Source organism: Pistacia vera, unplaced genomic scaffold (assembly GCF_008641045.1).
Source record: "Pistacia vera cultivar Batoury unplaced genomic scaffold, PisVer_v2 Contig534, whole genome shotgun sequence".
NCBI lineage: Eukaryota > Viridiplantae > Streptophyta > Magnoliopsida > Sapindales > Anacardiaceae > Pistacia > Pistacia vera.
In genome coordinates this window covers 463,033-480,890 of record NW_022196373.1, presented here as the reverse complement: position 1 = coordinate 480,890, position 17,858 = coordinate 463,033, and the positions used below count along the sequence as shown (strand labels likewise).

The 17,858-nt window shown below is 36.7% G+C and overlaps 1 protein-coding gene across 1 annotated transcript in view; it reads right to left on the bottom strand.

Annotated features, from left to right (window-relative positions):
* Positions 1-229: 229 nt before the first annotated feature.
* LOC116107370 overlaps positions 230-17,858 on the bottom strand; it is a gene marked incomplete at its 3' end in the record, with an annotated part of 32,300 nt that continues 14,671 nt past the window's right edge. The window contains exons 2-3 of the mRNA XM_031393650.1: positions 4,540-4,701; positions 230-688 (exon numbers count right to left, since the gene is read on the bottom strand). Of these exons, the coding sequence (XP_031249510.1) occupies positions 230-688; positions 4,540-4,701 (621 nt within the window). The remainder of the gene's footprint in view (positions 689-4,539; positions 4,702-17,858) is intronic.

The window sequence follows — 17,858 nt, the reverse complement described above, 5'->3', positions numbered from 1 at the left end:
TTTTACCCCTATGAAAGTTTAAGGGATTTTCTTCATATTTTTCTCAAAATAACTTTAACAAAAATTCAACTAAGGGCCAACCAACCAATATTAACAATATATCAACCCAAATAAAAGCAAAACAATAAACATTCAAGCAATACACCATAACTTAGCTATGCACCTCAACTGGGGCGTTACAATTCTCCCCCCCTTAAAAGAATTTCGTCCCCGTAATTCACACAAACAACTCTGGGTAACGATTCTGCATGTGTTGTTCTACCTCCCATGTAGCCTCTTCTACCTTGTGATTTCTCCAAAGGACTTTTACTAATGGAATATTCTTATTCCGGAGCTCTTTAATCCTTCGGTCCAAAATTTGTATTGGATGCTCTTCATACACAAGGTTCTCTTCTAGGTCAACGTCCTCTAATCTCAGGATATGGGAGGGATTACTTACGTACTTTCGTAGCATCGAGACATGGAAAACATCATGTACCTTGTCCATGCTAGGTGATAGTGCCAATCTGTAGGCCACCTTTCCCACTCGTTGCAATACCTCAAACGGACCTACATACCTTGGTGCTAACTTCCCTTTGCTTCCAAAGCGCATTACTCGCTTAAAGGGGGAAACTTTCAAAAACACTTTATCACCCACTTGGAATTCAACTTCTTTTCTTTTCAAGTTGGCATAACTCTTCTGACGATCTTGGGCTTGCTTCATTCTGTTTCTGATTAACCATATATCTTCTATCATTTTCTGAGTCACCTCTAGCCCAAGAGCAGTACTCAACTCGTCTGTTTCGCCTATCTCATCCCAATGTAGTGGAGACCTACATCGTCTACCATACAAGGCCTCGTAAGGCGCCATCTTAATTATAGACTGATAAATATTGTTGTAGGCAAAGTCTACTAAGGGTAACATCTCATGCCAAGATACTTTATAATCCATACAACAGGCCCTCAACATATCCTCAAGCACCTAATTCGTTCTCTCTGTTTGGCCATCCATCTGAGGATGATAGGCAGTGCTGAATGCCAAACGAGTACCCAAATTCCTCTGTAAACTCATCCAGAAAGCTAAAACAAACCTAGAATCTCTATCTGACACTATTATCTTGGGCATACCATGTAACCTGACTATCTCCTTAATATAAATCTGAGCCAACTGATCCGTAGTAGTGCTCTCCTTTATTGGAAGGAAATGGGCTGACTTGGTTAACCTATCCACAATCACCCATATAGCATTATACCCTCGCTGTACTCTGGGGAGACATATAATAAAATCCATCAAAATGCTCTCCCATTTCCACTATGGAATACTAAGTGGCTGAAGTAACCTTGATGGCCGTTGGTGTTCTACTTTCACTTGCTGACAAACTAGACACTTAGCTACAAATTCTACAATATCCTTCTTCATACCTGGCCACCGGTAGCGTATCTTTACGTCTTGATACATCTTGGTTGCTCCAGGATGAGCAGTGTACGGTGTGTCAAGAGCCTCTGTAAGTATTCTCTTCCTCAACTCATCATTTTGAGGGATACACAACCGATTCCTGAAATAGAGGACACCATCTACTAAATGGAACTCTGTTACCTTGCCCTCATCTACTTATTGAACTATTCTCTGACACCACACATCGGCCACTTGCTTATCTCTGACTTCCTCCAGTAAAGTAGATTGAACCTCTGACTTGGCAATCCTTCCCGGAATCACTTCAATCTGTTCTCTACACAATTTTTCTATCAACTCTTTTTGCTTAGTGAGCCGGGATAGATAAGCTTTTCTACTCAAGGCATCGGCTATTACATTGGCTTTCCCCGGTTGATACTTGATCTCACACTCATAATCCTTAACCAGCTCTAACCACCTTCTCTGTCTCATATTCAGCTCTTTCTGAGTAAAGAAATACTTTAAATTTTTATGATCGATGTAGATATTAATCTTGGCACCATAAAGGTAATGCCTCCAAATATTTAATGCGAAGACCACGGCTGCCAACTCTAAATCATGCATAGGGTATCTCGTCTCATATTCTTTCAATTGTCGAGAGGCATATGCTATTACCCTACCTAACTGCATTAATATGGCACCAAGTCCTTGTAGTGAAGCATCTGTATAAATGTCGTAATCTACACCCTCATGTGGTAGCACTAACACGGGAGCTGTCGTTAACCTCTTCTTCAACTCCTGGAAGTTCTCCTCACATGCTTCTGACCATACAAAAAGAGTTATCTATTTGGTAAGAGCTGTCAACGGTTTAGCCAACTAGGCGAACCCTGCTACAAATTGCCGGTTGTAACGTGCTAGGCCGAAGAAACTTCTGATCTCTTTTACTATTTTCAGCCTCTGCCATTCAAGGATTGCCTTCACTATACTCCGATCCACTGAAATCCCTTCCTTGGACACAGTATGGCCCAGAAATATCACTTGATCAAGCCAAAACTCACACTTAGAAAATTTAGCATACAAATTCCCCTCAACCGTTGCAACACTATTCTCAGGTGTTTCTCATGCTCTTCTCTTGACTTAGAATAAATCAGGATATCGTCAATGAAAACCACTATAAATTGATCCAAATAATCATGGAATACCCAATTCATCAAGTCCATAAAAACTACTGGGGCATTAATCAAGCCAAACGGCATCACTACAAACTCATAATGCCCATATCTTATACTGAAGGCAGTCTTAGCTATATCTTGCTCGGCCACTCTTACCTGATGATACCCTGACCTCAAATCAATCTTAGAGAACACTGCGGCACCTTTCAACGAACTAATCATCAATACAAGGTAGTGGGTACTTATTCTTCACTGTCACTTTATTCAACTCTCTATAATCAATACACATCCGTAGTGACCCATCTTTCTTTTTCACAAACAAAATTGGAGCTCCCCAGGGAGAATGACTCAGTCGGATAAAGCCTTTATCCAAAAGCTCTTGGAGTTGCTTCTTTAATTCCTGAAGCTCTGCTGGGGCCATTCGATAAGGGGCTTTAGATATTGGTGTTGTTCCTGGTGCTAGTTCAATACTAAACTCAACCTCCCTTTCTAGAGGCAAACCCGATAACTCTTACGGAAACACATCTAGAAACTCTCGAACTACTGGCACCCTCTGAATCTCTAGTTGTGGAACATCACCACTCTGCACTACATGGGCAATATATCTCGAACACCCCTTTCTCAACATCTTTCTAGCATTCACACTACTAATCAACATGCTCAACTGATGGCCCTCTCCAAAATTAAACTTGTCTTCACTATCGAGATTGAATCTCGCTTTCTTTTTCAGACAATCAATTTCTACTCCATACCTCCCTAGGAAATCCATGCCCAATATCATATCAAAGTCGGGCATATCAAAAACTATTAGATCAACTGTTAACGCTCTACCCTGGATCACCACGGACTCTTCTGACAACATCTCCTACGTCAGAACACTAACCCCATCGGGTAACTCTATCTTAATGGGTTGAGTCACTTTAATAGGTTTCAAGCCTAACCTCTCTATCATCCCATAAGATATAAAAGAATGAGTGGCTCCTGAATCAATTAAGGCATATAAAGGAATAGCATGAAATAGTAACTGACCAGTAACGGTTGATGGACTAGCCTCTGCTTCACCCTATGCCATTGTAAACACCCTGGCATTAGTAGTACCTCTAGAACTCTGTGCTGGTAGCGAAAGAGAAGCTTTACAATCTCTCATCAAGTGCCCTGGCTGTTGGCACCTATAACACACCCTCTGGTCCTTCAAACACTCTCTTGGATGGTTCCTCCCATATTTAGGGCAAAGAGGAAACCCTTCCGTCCGGGGCCGCTTACTCCTCCACTCTCTTCTGTTCTGTCTAGACTGAAACTTCTTCTTATTGTTCTTCATTTCTTTGCTTTTCACACCCTTAAATTTCTCTCTCTGCAGGGCGGAAGATGGCTCACTTGGTCCTCCTGTCGAGGAACCTACTGGGGGAATTTTATTCTCAAATATTTTCACCCTCATTGCCTCCCTTGAGGCCTCACTATAAGTTCGAGGGGGATCAGAACTCATCATTATATCCCGAGTTATCTCTGGCTTCAACCCATGTACAAACTTGTCTCTTCTCAATGCCGGAGTACTAACTATTTCGGGTGCAAACCTTGCAAGGGAATTGAATTTCACTGAGTACTCCTTCACGGTACTAGATCCCTGCTGCAAACTAATAAATTCTTGGACCTTCTCATGAACTCAGTCCTCTGTCCTGTACTCGGCCTCAAATTCTTGTTTGAATTCTTTCCAAGTCATCACTGCCATATCATGGGTATCTTCTATTAATTCCCACCAAATTCGAGCATCACCCCAAAATAAGAAACTCGCATACCAGATCTTCTCCCGGTCTGTCATAGGAAACAAAGCTGTGGTACATTCTATGGATCTAAACCATTCTTCTACTACTACCGGATCCGTAGTACCCTTAAACTCTGAGGGTTGATGTTGGCTGGGAAGACCATAAATCGATTCAAATCTATTCTGTACTGGGGAGGTACTGGTTGTTCTCTTTCTACATTAGTGGTTGGTGGTACTTGTACGGGGGTCCCAACTCTCCCTTGGCTTTTTGCCATAACTTGTTGTATAATTCCCCGAATTCTAGCTTCATCCAAGGGAGGAGGCGTAGCTTTTGATGGGTTAGAAGGTTCTCTCTCATTCATCACACTTTTACCACGCTTTCGGGTACTACGCTTCGTCTACAAAACAACCACATTTAATCAATTCGAGAAACACTCATAGTAAGGAAAGAATTAACTCACACAGTCAGTTATTGGACGTCGGGGCGATGAGAATAATACACTGTCAAATCCCAAAATCTCTGCTCTAATACCAAAAATGTAGTAACTGCTTCATACTAGGATACTCATAGAAATACATCAAGTAAAATACATTTACATTAGCAAAAGTAAATGGGCCCAAAATTTTCTTTTAATAGATATAATCATTCTTTATACAAAGTAAGGTATCATTTGTAAAAGTTATCAAAAACAGTGGACAATGTAGCTATTGCCCCTCGCTTGCTGACGCCCATTCGACCGCGTCCTCACCTAGATCCTGCAAACACAAAGAGAAAAAACGGGGTGAGCACAAAATAATGCTCAGTAAGTAAATCCTCTACTTGTCTGTCCCCATAACTCTTTCTCGTAATTCCTTCCTTACACTCTTCTCATCTCATTTATTTTCTCTTTCTATTTCTCTTTCACAAAGCTCTTTTCTATTAACTTTCTATTGTATGTCACGGCCTTATCTTACAAGAGGCACGGCTGAGTGGAGATCACAAAGCATCCACCCACTCTTCGTGACTTATACTCATTCTCTTCCTCTATTCTTTCTCATATTTTCTCATTCTTTGTCACTTGAATGTCACGGCCTCATCTTACTAGAGGCACGGCTGGGTGGAGTTCACAAAGCACCAACCCACTCTTTGTGACTTCCGGGTGGAGTTCACAAAGCACCAACCCATTCTTCATAACTTCCGGGTGGAGTTCACAAAGCACCAACCCATTCTTTATAACTTCTGGGTGGAGTTCACAAAGAACCAACCCATTCTTCATAACTTCCGGGTGGAGTTCACAAAGCACCAACCCATTCTTCATAACTTCCGGGTGGAGTTCACAAAGCACCAACCCATTCTTAGATTTTCTCATTCTCTTTACTTTTAGAGCAGTCCATTCACAAAGTTCTCAACTCTTTCTCAAACTACTTCTCAATGCACAATTAATGCATAAGGATGGTTCATGCTTAAAGTTTCTTACTTAGTGCACTTATGAAATGCACAAATGCAATATTGCATCAAAATAGTCATTCTGCACAGGTCACACTCAAGAAGGCATAACTTGAGTTATACACATCGGATTGCTACAATTTTGGTCTCGTTTTAAAGCTTAGAGACAGCGATATAACGTTTATGTTTTGATCTCAACCCAGTTCAATTTGTAAGATGCCTAAATATCACACAGAATGTCACAACTGTGACAGGGCAGTTTTTCACTTAGGCATTTCATCAAACAACTAATGTTCATACACAAACTCTACTTTATCTATAACTCTACTCCTCTCTTTCACCATCCAAAATGAGAGGAAACTCCCTCACATAGCTATAATTCCTATCATAAAAGAACACTCCCAAAGAAATTACTCAATCTCCTCAAACTACATCCTCTCATCACATCTCAAAAACACTTCTCATAATTTAAGCATATCCAACAACTATGACTGAGCACACATCTCATCTCAATTTCTCAGTATGTATAACATATATATACATAATTAAAATAAATCTCTACTCATTTACTTTTCTTGAATCTTAACTTGGTTGGATTTACTTACCTTGTAATGGAGAGATTTCACTAACACTTTTCCTTTCCTTTGATAGCTTGTCTCTTCTCTACCCTTTAAACAATAAAACCCTTAGGGTGCTTTGGATTAAGTTTCTATCCCAAACTACTCAAAAAGCTCTCTAAAATTCTTGAAATATCTTGAAATGTTGAGAAAAGAGTTGAGAGGAAGTGGTGAGAAGAAGTTGGCAGTGGGGAAGAAGAATGAAGGGTTTTCTAGACCCAAACCCTTATTAACTCACAATTAACACATGTCTTCGCATTTTTCCCTTGCTCTTTCTTAGAAATTTCATCTATGTCCCTTAGTCAATTACAATAATGCCCTCATTTTTAATGCATTCTCTATGAAATTCTATCTCTTTTCACTCCCCACAATTTCAACTAATTTTGAGTGAAAAGACCATTTTACCCCTAATGAAAGTTTAAGGGATTTTCTTCATATTTTTCTCAAAATAACTTTAACAAAAATTCAACTAAGGGCCAACCAACCAATATTAACAATATATCAACCCAAATGAAAGCAAAACAATAAACATTCAAGCAATACACCATAACTTAGCTACATACCTCAAGTGGGGCGTTACATAGTGGGACAGCCCATTAAGATAAAGTTGCCAGATGGTGTTAGTGTGGTGACTCAGGAGATGCTTCTAGGGGAGTCCGTAGTGATCCATGGAAGGGAGTTGCCGGTGGATTTGATTGTGTTTGATATGCCCGATTTTGATGTTATTTTAGGCATGGATTTTCTGTGGAGATATGGAGTAGAGATTGATTGCCAAAAGAAGAAAGCAAGATTTAATCTTGATGATGGGGATAAGTTTAGTTCCGAAGAGGGCCACTAGCTTAGTATGTTAATTAGCAGTGTAAAGGCTAGAAAGATGTTAAAAAAATGGTGCTCCGATCTTATTTGTGAAGAGGAAAGATGGGTTGCTACAGATGTGCATAGATTATAGAGAGTTGAATAAATTGACGGTGAAGAATAAGTGCCCGTTACCTCGCATAGATGATTTATTTGATTAGCTTAAAGGAACAGCAGTGTTTTCAAAGATTGATTTGAGGTTGGGTTATTATCAAGTAAGAGAGTGGCAGAGTAAGATATTGCCAAGACTGCATTTCAAACTAGATATGGGCATTATGAGTTTGTGGTGATGCCTTTTGGGTTAACTAATGCCCCAGCAGTTTTTATGGATTTGATGAACCAGGTGTTTCACGATTGCCTTGATCGATTTATAGTGGTATTTATTTTAGGAAAGTTTTTAGGTTTTTGGATGGACTATATAAGAAAAACTTAGACATTTTGAGAGGGGTTCGTCTTGGTTGAGAGAGCTTTGACATTTTAGGAGAAAAGAAGAGAAGATTGGAGATTTAACCTTGTGGATTCATCAATTAAGGGAGATCTTTTTACTCTTTTCTCTTTGTTTCAACATGTTGACTGCTGTGTTTACTGTTTTTCTTGCTATTTGTGTTAATTTCGTTATGAACTAACTCACTTTGGGTTAGGGTTTTGATGTAATTTGGTTTTCTATGGGTAATCAATATATTATTGTTACTTTTACATTCTATTGCATGGATAGTGTGATTATTCTGATTTTTATTGATTTTAATTGTTGAACATGATGAGATTGAGAAATGAATCATGTTGAGCTTCTTGGGTAATCACCATTGTTGTATTGAACGCTAGAGATAGGTTTGATAATCAATGAATTCAACCTAGGATTCCATTAGCTTAATGAACTTGGATCTATTAATCTTTAAATTGTTGGGTGTGGAAGCTTAATAGGGAAAAGTAGGAATTCATAGCCTTAGAAGGTATGTTTTACAATTTAGGGAATTCGAGTTACAATCCGTGCATGTGAGTGTAGAGGTAGCATAATTCGTAGAATTAATCATTAATCCATAGAGTCCTAATGAAGTCAAAACCCTACCCTTTTGTTTAAATTGATATTACTCTTACTTTACTCTTGCTTTCATTAATTAGCTTTTTAATTACATAGTAAATTTTGCTTTCTATTTAGTTTAGATTCTCCCATAAATCCAAACACTTTCGGTTTCTCCAACTTGAAAAAAAATAGGAAAATCAGTGCTTAGCAACCAATCCTCGTGGGAATGATACTCACTCATCACTTTATTACTTTGTGTGACTAGTGCACTTGCTATATTGCATGTTGTAGTAACAACGCATCAGTTTAGTTACTGAGCAATTAGTGCTCAGTCTGTTGATTTCACTAGTTTTGTAGGTTGTAGATGAGATGTGGTCGGATGGAACGTCAAGTGGCGGAGGAGAAAGGCAACACTATCTGACTGTATTTTAAGTTTATTTTTGTGACTTTCTTACTTGATGTAGAGATTTGTATATAAAGTAAAATTTATTTATGGGCCCTCTATTACATACTCATATACATATATATTTTCTATAATATGTTTAGTGAATTTTACTTATATTTTTCCAAAGAACTACTAGCTAGAAAGTATATTACAAGTGGGCACCAAGAGCTTGGTTTGACAAGTTAAAGCAAGCTCTTCTAGACAAAGGGTTTCGCAATTCTATCTCTGACTCCAGTTTGTTTATTCTTCAGAGTGATTGTCAAATGACTTGCATTCTAATCTATGTAGATGATATTTTTATTACTGGTGCAAATAAGTCTTTTACACAATAGTTGGTGCAAGAGCTCAATGATCAGTTTTCTCTAAAAACACTTAGTTCAGTAAACTATTTCCTTGGTATAAAGGCTCTAAGAACAACTTAAGGAATTCACTTAAAACAGAATAAGTATGTTATTGATTTGTTTGCCAAAACAAAAATGATGGAAGCACATTCATGTTCAACTCCTATGGCTGTGGGCCCTAAGCTTTTCTCTACTGATAGTGAAGTGCTCAAAGATCCAAGCTTGTATAAAAGCAGGAGCTTTACAATATTTGATTCTAACCAGACTTGACATAAGCTATATTGTCAACAAGCTTAGTCAATTTTTACAAGCTCCCACTCAACTCCAATGGAAAGCTTGCAAAAGAGTGCTGAGGTATCTTAAAAGAACTCAGGATCATGGTTTACAATTCAAACTAGTAGCCTCCTTATGTGTTGAATGTAATGTTGATGCAGATTGTGGTAGTAATCTTGATGACAGAAGGTCCAATAGTGGTTATTGTGTATATTTAGGCCCTAGTCTAATTTAATGGAGTTCCAAAAAATAAAAGGTAGTTGCCTTATCTTCTATTAAAACTGAGTATAGGGCTTTGGCTCACACAATAACTGAAATAGCCTAATTAGAAAGTATGTTCTCTGAATTGGGAAAAAATTTACATCAAGCTCCTGTAATGTGGTGTGATAATATTAGTGCAGGGGAATTAGCAACCAATCTTGTCTTCCATGCTAGAACAAAGTGTATTGAAATCAATGCACATTATATAAGGGATCGAGTTTTGGCCAGGAAAATTCTAGTGCAATATGTGCCTACAAAGTTGCAAATTGTAGATGTTCTAACTATAGCACTCTCAGTTGCTCAATTTCAAGACTTAAAAGAAAAGATATGTGGTAGTTGTGCCAGTCAACTAAGAACCCACTTATTTATGCTAGAAGTGTTACTCTGAAGTTAGTAAATTGGCGAGATACTGGCAGTTGATGAATCTGACGTTGGCATTGAAGTTATTAATTTTGTGGTGAAATGGTAATTTGGGATGAAGTAGAAGTTGTTTTAAACGTTTAGCAGTAGCAGAGATTCATTTACTGTGAGATGCAAGCTACAATAATTGTTTTGAGAAGTTTAGCTTGAGAGTAGTTTAGCTGCAAGATAGGAAGTGTTCAAGTTTACACTGCAATACTGTGAGGTGTAAGTTGAAATAATTGGTTATTAGCTGAAATAGTTTTTGAATTGAAGTAACTGTGTAGAGAAAGTTATGAGATGAAAAGAAAATGTTCTTTGAGCTAAATTGTGTTGAAAAAGTTAGTTTTTGATCTAAAGTAATTGTTTTGAGTGTTCTTTAGTTTATCTTAAGTAGTTGTGGTGAGAAAGTTGTGAGATGAAAAAAAAGTGTTCTTTAAGTTGAATTGTGTTGAAAAGGTATTGAGATGAAAAGAAAGTGTTCTTTAATTTGATCTGATTCAAAACTTGTATTGCCGAGATTCTGAAGTTATGTATTGTTAATTTTTGTTACTAACATGTGCTGCAGATGATGTGTGAAGCGGTGTTAGTTGATACTGAAGTATTAGTGTGCTGAAGTTGAAGAAAAACTTGTTCGAAGCTAATTAAGTGTATGTTTGTTGTGATTGAATGATTAACAAATGTAGTTTGAGTGGAAGTTGAAGAGTAGATAGTTACAGTTCAGGTTAAAGTTGTAGATAACAAAAGTTGAATGCTGAATGCAAACCTTTTATGCTACAGTTGATTGACGTTGAACTGATATTGATATTAGAATTGTTACAGCTTGTAACACCCCTTTCCAACTGAGTACTCTGTAAGTATTCCATTACGATGGAAACTTAGAGAATTCATGCCTGGAAGGTTGTGTAATTTAAAACGTAAATCCTGGTTACAAACATGTGAAATATGAAAATAAATAAAAGCTTCTCCCCTCGTTTACATTACTTTCTTAATCAACCTGTCGAAATATGACTATATATGAAAAATATCATTTAAAGAAAACAACTACATCAATTGTTTAATAGCAGAAGCAAATATAAAATATCTCCCATCATTTATAAGCAAAACATATTTATTATTTCATAAAATTTAGACTATATACATTAATTCAGAAACAACATCCTTTATATAACATCATAAGTTTAATTAAAACAAAAGTTAACATGCATGCCCCCGATCTTCCTTGGATGTTGCTCGCCATTACCACTTTAACCATAACCTGCAAAACATGGAAACTAAGGAAATGAGTGCTAATCACTCAGTAAGGGTATCGGTCATTTAACCCTATGTAACATTCTTAAACTTGGAAAAAATCTTATTTACTTGTATATTAACCAAAAAATTAATAACATATAATAACATAAATGTAATATAACATAGCATATTCAGTTCATATCAATAATGCATAATATAATTCATGTAATTCTTTCCTTTAATGTTCATGAATGATGCACTTCAATACCATGCATGTATAAATACATTTTTCTTTGAAAACTTTTTACTGTCTACCGATTGGACTAAGCTAAGGCATGGATTATGGAACCTTTGGCTAATGACATAACCTTAACTTATAACACAGTCCCCATGGTCATGCACGCTATGGATTGTTCATTTATTTTGGTCTGGACATATGCATGAGTGAGTTCAGGTTCCCCATAACATGACAACAGCTTCCATAAAGCTTAAAAATCATTTTGTTCACAAAATTGCATGTCTATGTACCTTGAAAGCATTTTGCTCAAACTTGGGATCAAGTCCACCTTTTTTCATCATTAATATGCTTGACATGCTCTGTTCCTTAAAAACATGCACTTTCCATATATGACCATATCATTTCATGATAACATAGCATACTTAGGCTTGTTTATACATAAACAAGCTCATAATTAGGTAATACGTAACATATTACACATAACCTCCTTGGTCATTCATTACATCAAATATATATGTTCATACAATCATTAAATAATCACAAAGGTCACTCATTCAAACATGCTTCAAAACCCTTTAAGCAGTATTTCCATACTTGGAATCAATCATAGATTATTAGGCTAAAAAAAAAAAAAAAAATTAAGAAATTGGAAGCACATATGAGGTAGTCATACTGCGCAGGTCATATTCAAGAAGGTATATCTCAAGTTATACAGATCCGATTGACACAATATTGGTCTTGTTTTAAAGCTTAAAGAAAGGACTACAACTTTGATGCATAGACCTCAACCTAGTTCAATAGATAAGATGCCCAAAAATCACTTAGAAGGCCACAAACTTGATAGTGGCAACCATGGTAATGTAACGCCCCACTTGAGGTACGTAGTTATTGTTTCTTCTTTTGCTCTTATTTGAGTCGGTCTCTTGGTAATATTGTTTGGTTGACCTTTGATTGAGTGTTGTGTTGAATACTTGCCTAGAAATTGGTTGAAAATAGAAGAAGTTCAGTGTGCCAAGCTTCGCCGGGGCGAAGAAGAATCTTCACCGCGGCGAAGAGGTGTTGAAGCCACGGGGGAAACATTCTGGACAGTTTCACCGCGGCGACAGTCCGACCAAAATGTTTGTTAAGTTTAAGATATTCTCTTTCCTAAGGGCAATTTGACCATTCTACCCCTAATTAGCAGGAAAAGTGGGGAGTAAAATGTAAGGAATTTTCATGGAGAATATGTTGATATGGGGGTGTGTTTGTAATGAATCAAAGGATATAGATAGAATACCCAAAGAAGAGTAAGGGCAAAATGGGAATGGTTGTGTATAAATTTCATTAAAAGGAATTAAGACATTGCAAACCCCTCATTCTTCTTCTCCAACGCCACTCTCCTCTCTTGCTTCCTTTCAATTTCTCTTTCTTTTGATCAAGGAGTTTTAAAGGGCTTTTGGAGTGATTTGGGGTAGAAAATCAACCTAAGGCATCCTAAGGTAAGGATTCTTACTTTGGTTGTGAAGCTTTGTGAGTTTTTTGTATATATTGAATATTGAGGGTTTTTGTTCTTTTGTTTAAGAGTAGAGAAAAAGTCAAGCAAACCAAGTGAAAGGAAGAGTTAGTGAAATCTCTCCATATCAAGGTAAGTAAACCCCAACCCAAGTTGAGATTTGGGAATTTTCTTGATTAGGGTTTTGATAGCACTTATGTATGTGTGTTATATATATGTTATATGCTATGTTATTGGGGCTTAAATAAAGATTTCTAGTGCTTTGTGACTGTTTATACCTTTCAACTATAAGAAGTGAGTTGTGGGTTGGAAAGGTAGTTTGAGATGGAATTGAAGGGGTATTGTGGAACCCTTTTGGAAGTGTCTTTCTTTGGCAGGTTATGTGGCTATGTGAGGAGGTTTCTCCCCATTTTGGATGGTTAGAGAAAGATTTAGAATTATTGTTATAGTAGAGTTTTATGATGCACTTGAGTTGTTTGATGAAATGCCTAACAGAGGTTTGAGTATGAGTAGTGAACCTTAATTCTTGCAACATTGCATGTTGGTATTTCATAAGTGCAATAATGGAGATGAACCATCCATATGCATTATTTATGCATTGAGAAGTGACCTAAGAAAGAGTAGGAAACTTTGTGTATGCACTTACTCTATGAGTAGAGAACTTGGTGGATGCAACTACTCTAAGGGTAGAGAGAATGAGAAGTGCTAGAGTAGAGTGAATGAGAAGAGTAGTAGAAATGGGTTGATGCTTTGTGATCATCACCCGACAGTTATGGGAATCAGGTTGATGCTTTGTGATCACCACCCGAATAGCCATTGGAAATGGGTTGATGCTTTGTGATCATCACTCGATAAGTATTAGAAACGGGTGGATGCTTTGTGACCACCACCCGGTTAGTTTTTAGAGAAGAGGTTGATGCTTTGTGATCATCATCCGACATTTATTAGAAGTGGGTTGATGCTTTGTGATCATCACCCGACAGTGATTAGAGTCGGGTTAATGCTTGGTGATCGTTACCTAAAAGTCATGAGAAACGGGTAGGTGCTAGGTGGTCTCCACCCGATAGTTACGAAAACCGAGTAGTTGCTTCGTGATCCCCACTCCATAGTCAGTAAGAACGGGTTGGTACTGTGTGAATTCCACCGGATAGTCATGGAGAGTGAGATGGTACTGTGTGAACGCCATCCGGCCGTACCTCCGGTAAGATGAGGCCATGACGTTTAGTAGAAACAGAAATAGAAACAGAAATAGTATAAGGAAAGAATTAAGAGTAATACATACGGGGACAGACAGATAGAGGGTTTTACTTACTGAGCATTATTTTGTGCTCACCCCGTTATTTTCCTTTGTGGATGCAGGATCTAGGTGAGGCAGTCGGAGGGCGTCGGCAAGCGAGGAGCAATAGCTACACTGTTTCCCCTGTTTTGTCTTTTAAAATGAATTTTGTAAACAATCCTCTTTGTGTATAAAAGACATATGACTTATAATGAAAAGAAAGTTTTTGGGCCCAATTTTCTATTGTTATTATGCATGCATTGTATTAGCTTACAGCAGTTGCTACAGGTAACATGGCTTTTTAAAGGCTTTTCCATACCAATTTACCTCCACTTACTCCCTAACCTTTTGATAATCCATGGATTATACAGTTTTCATTAGACTTTTTAATCAAATTTCAGGTACTTTCTAGTGCATTTTGACCTGAATTGTTGCTTAATTTTTTACATTTACTGTTTCAGGTTAAAATGGCCATTTTGAGCAAATAAGGACAAAATTGGAAATTTTTGACTCAGAAGTTAGCGGATCTCAGAAGTTAGGAGAGTTCTGAAGCAGGATAAAGCACGACGAGGCTTGTTCCAAAGGGAAAGCACCGAGAATCGAAGAATCAAGCAAAGATGCAAGCAGAGTGGCAGTTCTGTAATTTCAGAACTTTTCAAGAAGCTTCGCCGTGGCGAAGTGAGCCAGTCACGCACCAGATCTGTTTGGTTCTTCGCCGCGGTGACGGTCGTAAATTCCAGTTTTGTGAAATACACAGTTTTACTTTGTGCGTGTTTTTCTTAGGATTTTGGGCGAGGTATAAAAGAAACACTTAACCTTTTTGACCAGGAGTCCAGGAATTAGGTTTAGCAACTTTTACATTTTCTTTGATTAAGCTTCAAAAGATTTAGCGATTAGAAGGGTGAAGATTCGATTTTGAACCAAGGGATTCATCATTTGGGGAGATTTCTTATCCTTTCTCTTACTTTTCATTATGTTGAACTCGAATATTATCGTTTTTCTTATTTGTAGTGTTGATTTAGCTATGAACTAACCCATTTTGGGTTAGGGTTTTGATTGTAATTCGGATTTTAATAGGTTAAGTGATTGATTGTTTTATGTTCATATGACTATGCTTTGATTGTGTGTTTGCTCTAAGTTTTAATGCTTTATGTGATGAACATGATGAGATTGAGAAATGAATCATGTTAGGCTTCTTGGGTAATCACCATTATAGTATTGGATGCTAGAGATAGATTCAAGAATTAATGAAATCATTGTAGGATTCTTATGCTTAATGAGTTTGGATTTGTTAACTTTCAAATTGTTGGGTGCGGAAAGTTAATAAGGAAGAATAGGAAAACATAGCCTGAGAAGGTATGTTTAACACCTTAGTGAGTTCGATTTACAACCAATGCATATGAATGTGACTATAGTTTAATTTTTAGGTTTAACCCATAAAGTCCGAATGAAGTCAAAACCCTACCCTTTTTAATTAAATTGATTTTATCTGTATTTTTTTTCATCTCGCATTTCATAGTTAAATTTTAGTCAGTAATTTCAGATTTTGTTTTCTTTAATTAAAATTGCTCCCATTAATCCAAAAGAAGTCGATTGCTCCAACTTAAGAACAGTAGGATACTTAGTGCTTAGCTAGCATTCCTCGTGGGAATGATACTCACTCATCACTTAATTACTTGAGCGATTAGTATACTTGCTACATATTGCATGTTGTAGGAGACACGCATCACCTTTCCTAACCATTCTTCCCTGTGAAAACATGTCAAAAGATCAATAATAACCTCCCTTGTAATATGTTAAATGCTTATGACACAACCATTTCCATTAATTGCCATCAAACTTCAATTTTCTACAATTCACATATGAATCCATCAATTGCAAATTATAGCATCAAACCAAGCTCAATTTCTTTTGTGAGACAAGAATTAAGGTTCCCTAATACTAAACCTAGAAACCTATTCTTATTTCATATTAAAGGGAGGTTTCCTTACCTTGAGTTAAGAAACCACACTCTTTTGCAAATTTCCTCCTTATCTCCAATTGACTCTTTATTCTAACATAATTTATAAGAAAACTTTAATAACTTGAAATACATAATATTCATATAAGATAAGGAGTTGAAATTCACCTCCTAATATTTTTTATAAGGGAAGAAGTACAAGATGATGCGTTATTACTACAACATGCAAATATAGCAAGTGCACTAGTCGCACAAAGTAATAAAGTGATGAGTGAGTATCGTTCCCACGAGGATTAATTGCTAAGCACTGATTTTCCTATTTGTTTTCATGTTGGAGAAACAGAAAGTGTTTGGATTTATGGGAGAATATAAAACTAAATTGAAAGCAAAATCTATTATGAAATAAAAAAAAAAAAAAAAACTATTTACTGAAAGCAAGATTAAAGCAAGAGTAATATCAAGTAAAGCAAACGGTTAGGGTTTTGACTTTATTAGGATCCTATGGATTAATTCTACACATTTATGCTACTTTTACAATCACATGCACGGATTGTAAATCGAATTCCTTAAGTTGTAAAACATACCTTCTCAGGCTATGAATTCCTACTTTTCCCTATTAATCTTCTGCATCCAACAAATTGAAGATTAATAAATCCAAGTTCATTAAGCTAATGGAATCCTAGATTGATTTCATTATTTCTCAAATCTATCTCTAGCATTCAAAACAACAATGGTGATTACCCAAGAAGCTCAACATGATTCATTTCTCAATCTCATCATGTTCAACAAGTAAAATCAATAAAAATCAAAATAATCACACAATCTATGCAATAGAATATAAAAGCAACAATAATCAATTGATTAATCCATAGAAATCCGAATTACATCAAAACCCTATCCCAAAATGGGTTAGTTCATAACTAAATTAACACAAATAGCAAGAAAAACAGTAAACACAGCAGTCAACATAGTGAAACAAAGAAAAGAGAGTAAAGATCTCCCCTATTTGATGAATCCACAAGGTTAATCTCCAATCTTCTCTCCAAATGTAAAAGCTACTCTAAACCAAACAAAAACCAAACGAACCCGTCTCCCTCTCAAAATGGCAAGGTTTCTCTTATATAGTTTGCCCAAAAACCTAAAACCTTTCCTAAAATAAAACTGTGCGTTTTGGAGAAAACAAAATTTTGCAGACTTCGCCATAGCGAAGAGCTAAAGTGGAATCTCGTGCCTAGGTTCTTTCGCTCCGCTTGCTTCCTTGTGTAAAACCCTTCCCTAGCCGAGTATTTCCTAAGTATCTCTTGGCCATTGAGAACCTAGAAAATGCACGCCTAGGAAAGAAGTTTATTTTAAAATCCTATTTAAAGAATAAACCTGTAGTTTAAAAATATTTTTTTTTAATTTAATTTCTAAACTATAATAAGTTTATTGTACAAGTCAAAAAATATAGTTTCCTTTCTTGGAGTAAATTATGAAATCCATAGTAATACTTACTAGAACATACACACTTTTACAAAAGTTACTAGCAATTTGATTTCCTTTATTAATACAACCTATTTACTCCATTATAGAACATGGACATGTTTACTACATTATGAAATATGAACATAATTACTACACTAAATATTAACAAAACCATTCAATAGTCATCATTAAAACATCCCTTCATGCTCATAGTGTCCCTCAGAATCCTCTCCCAGCTTCATGCTATTAGAGTA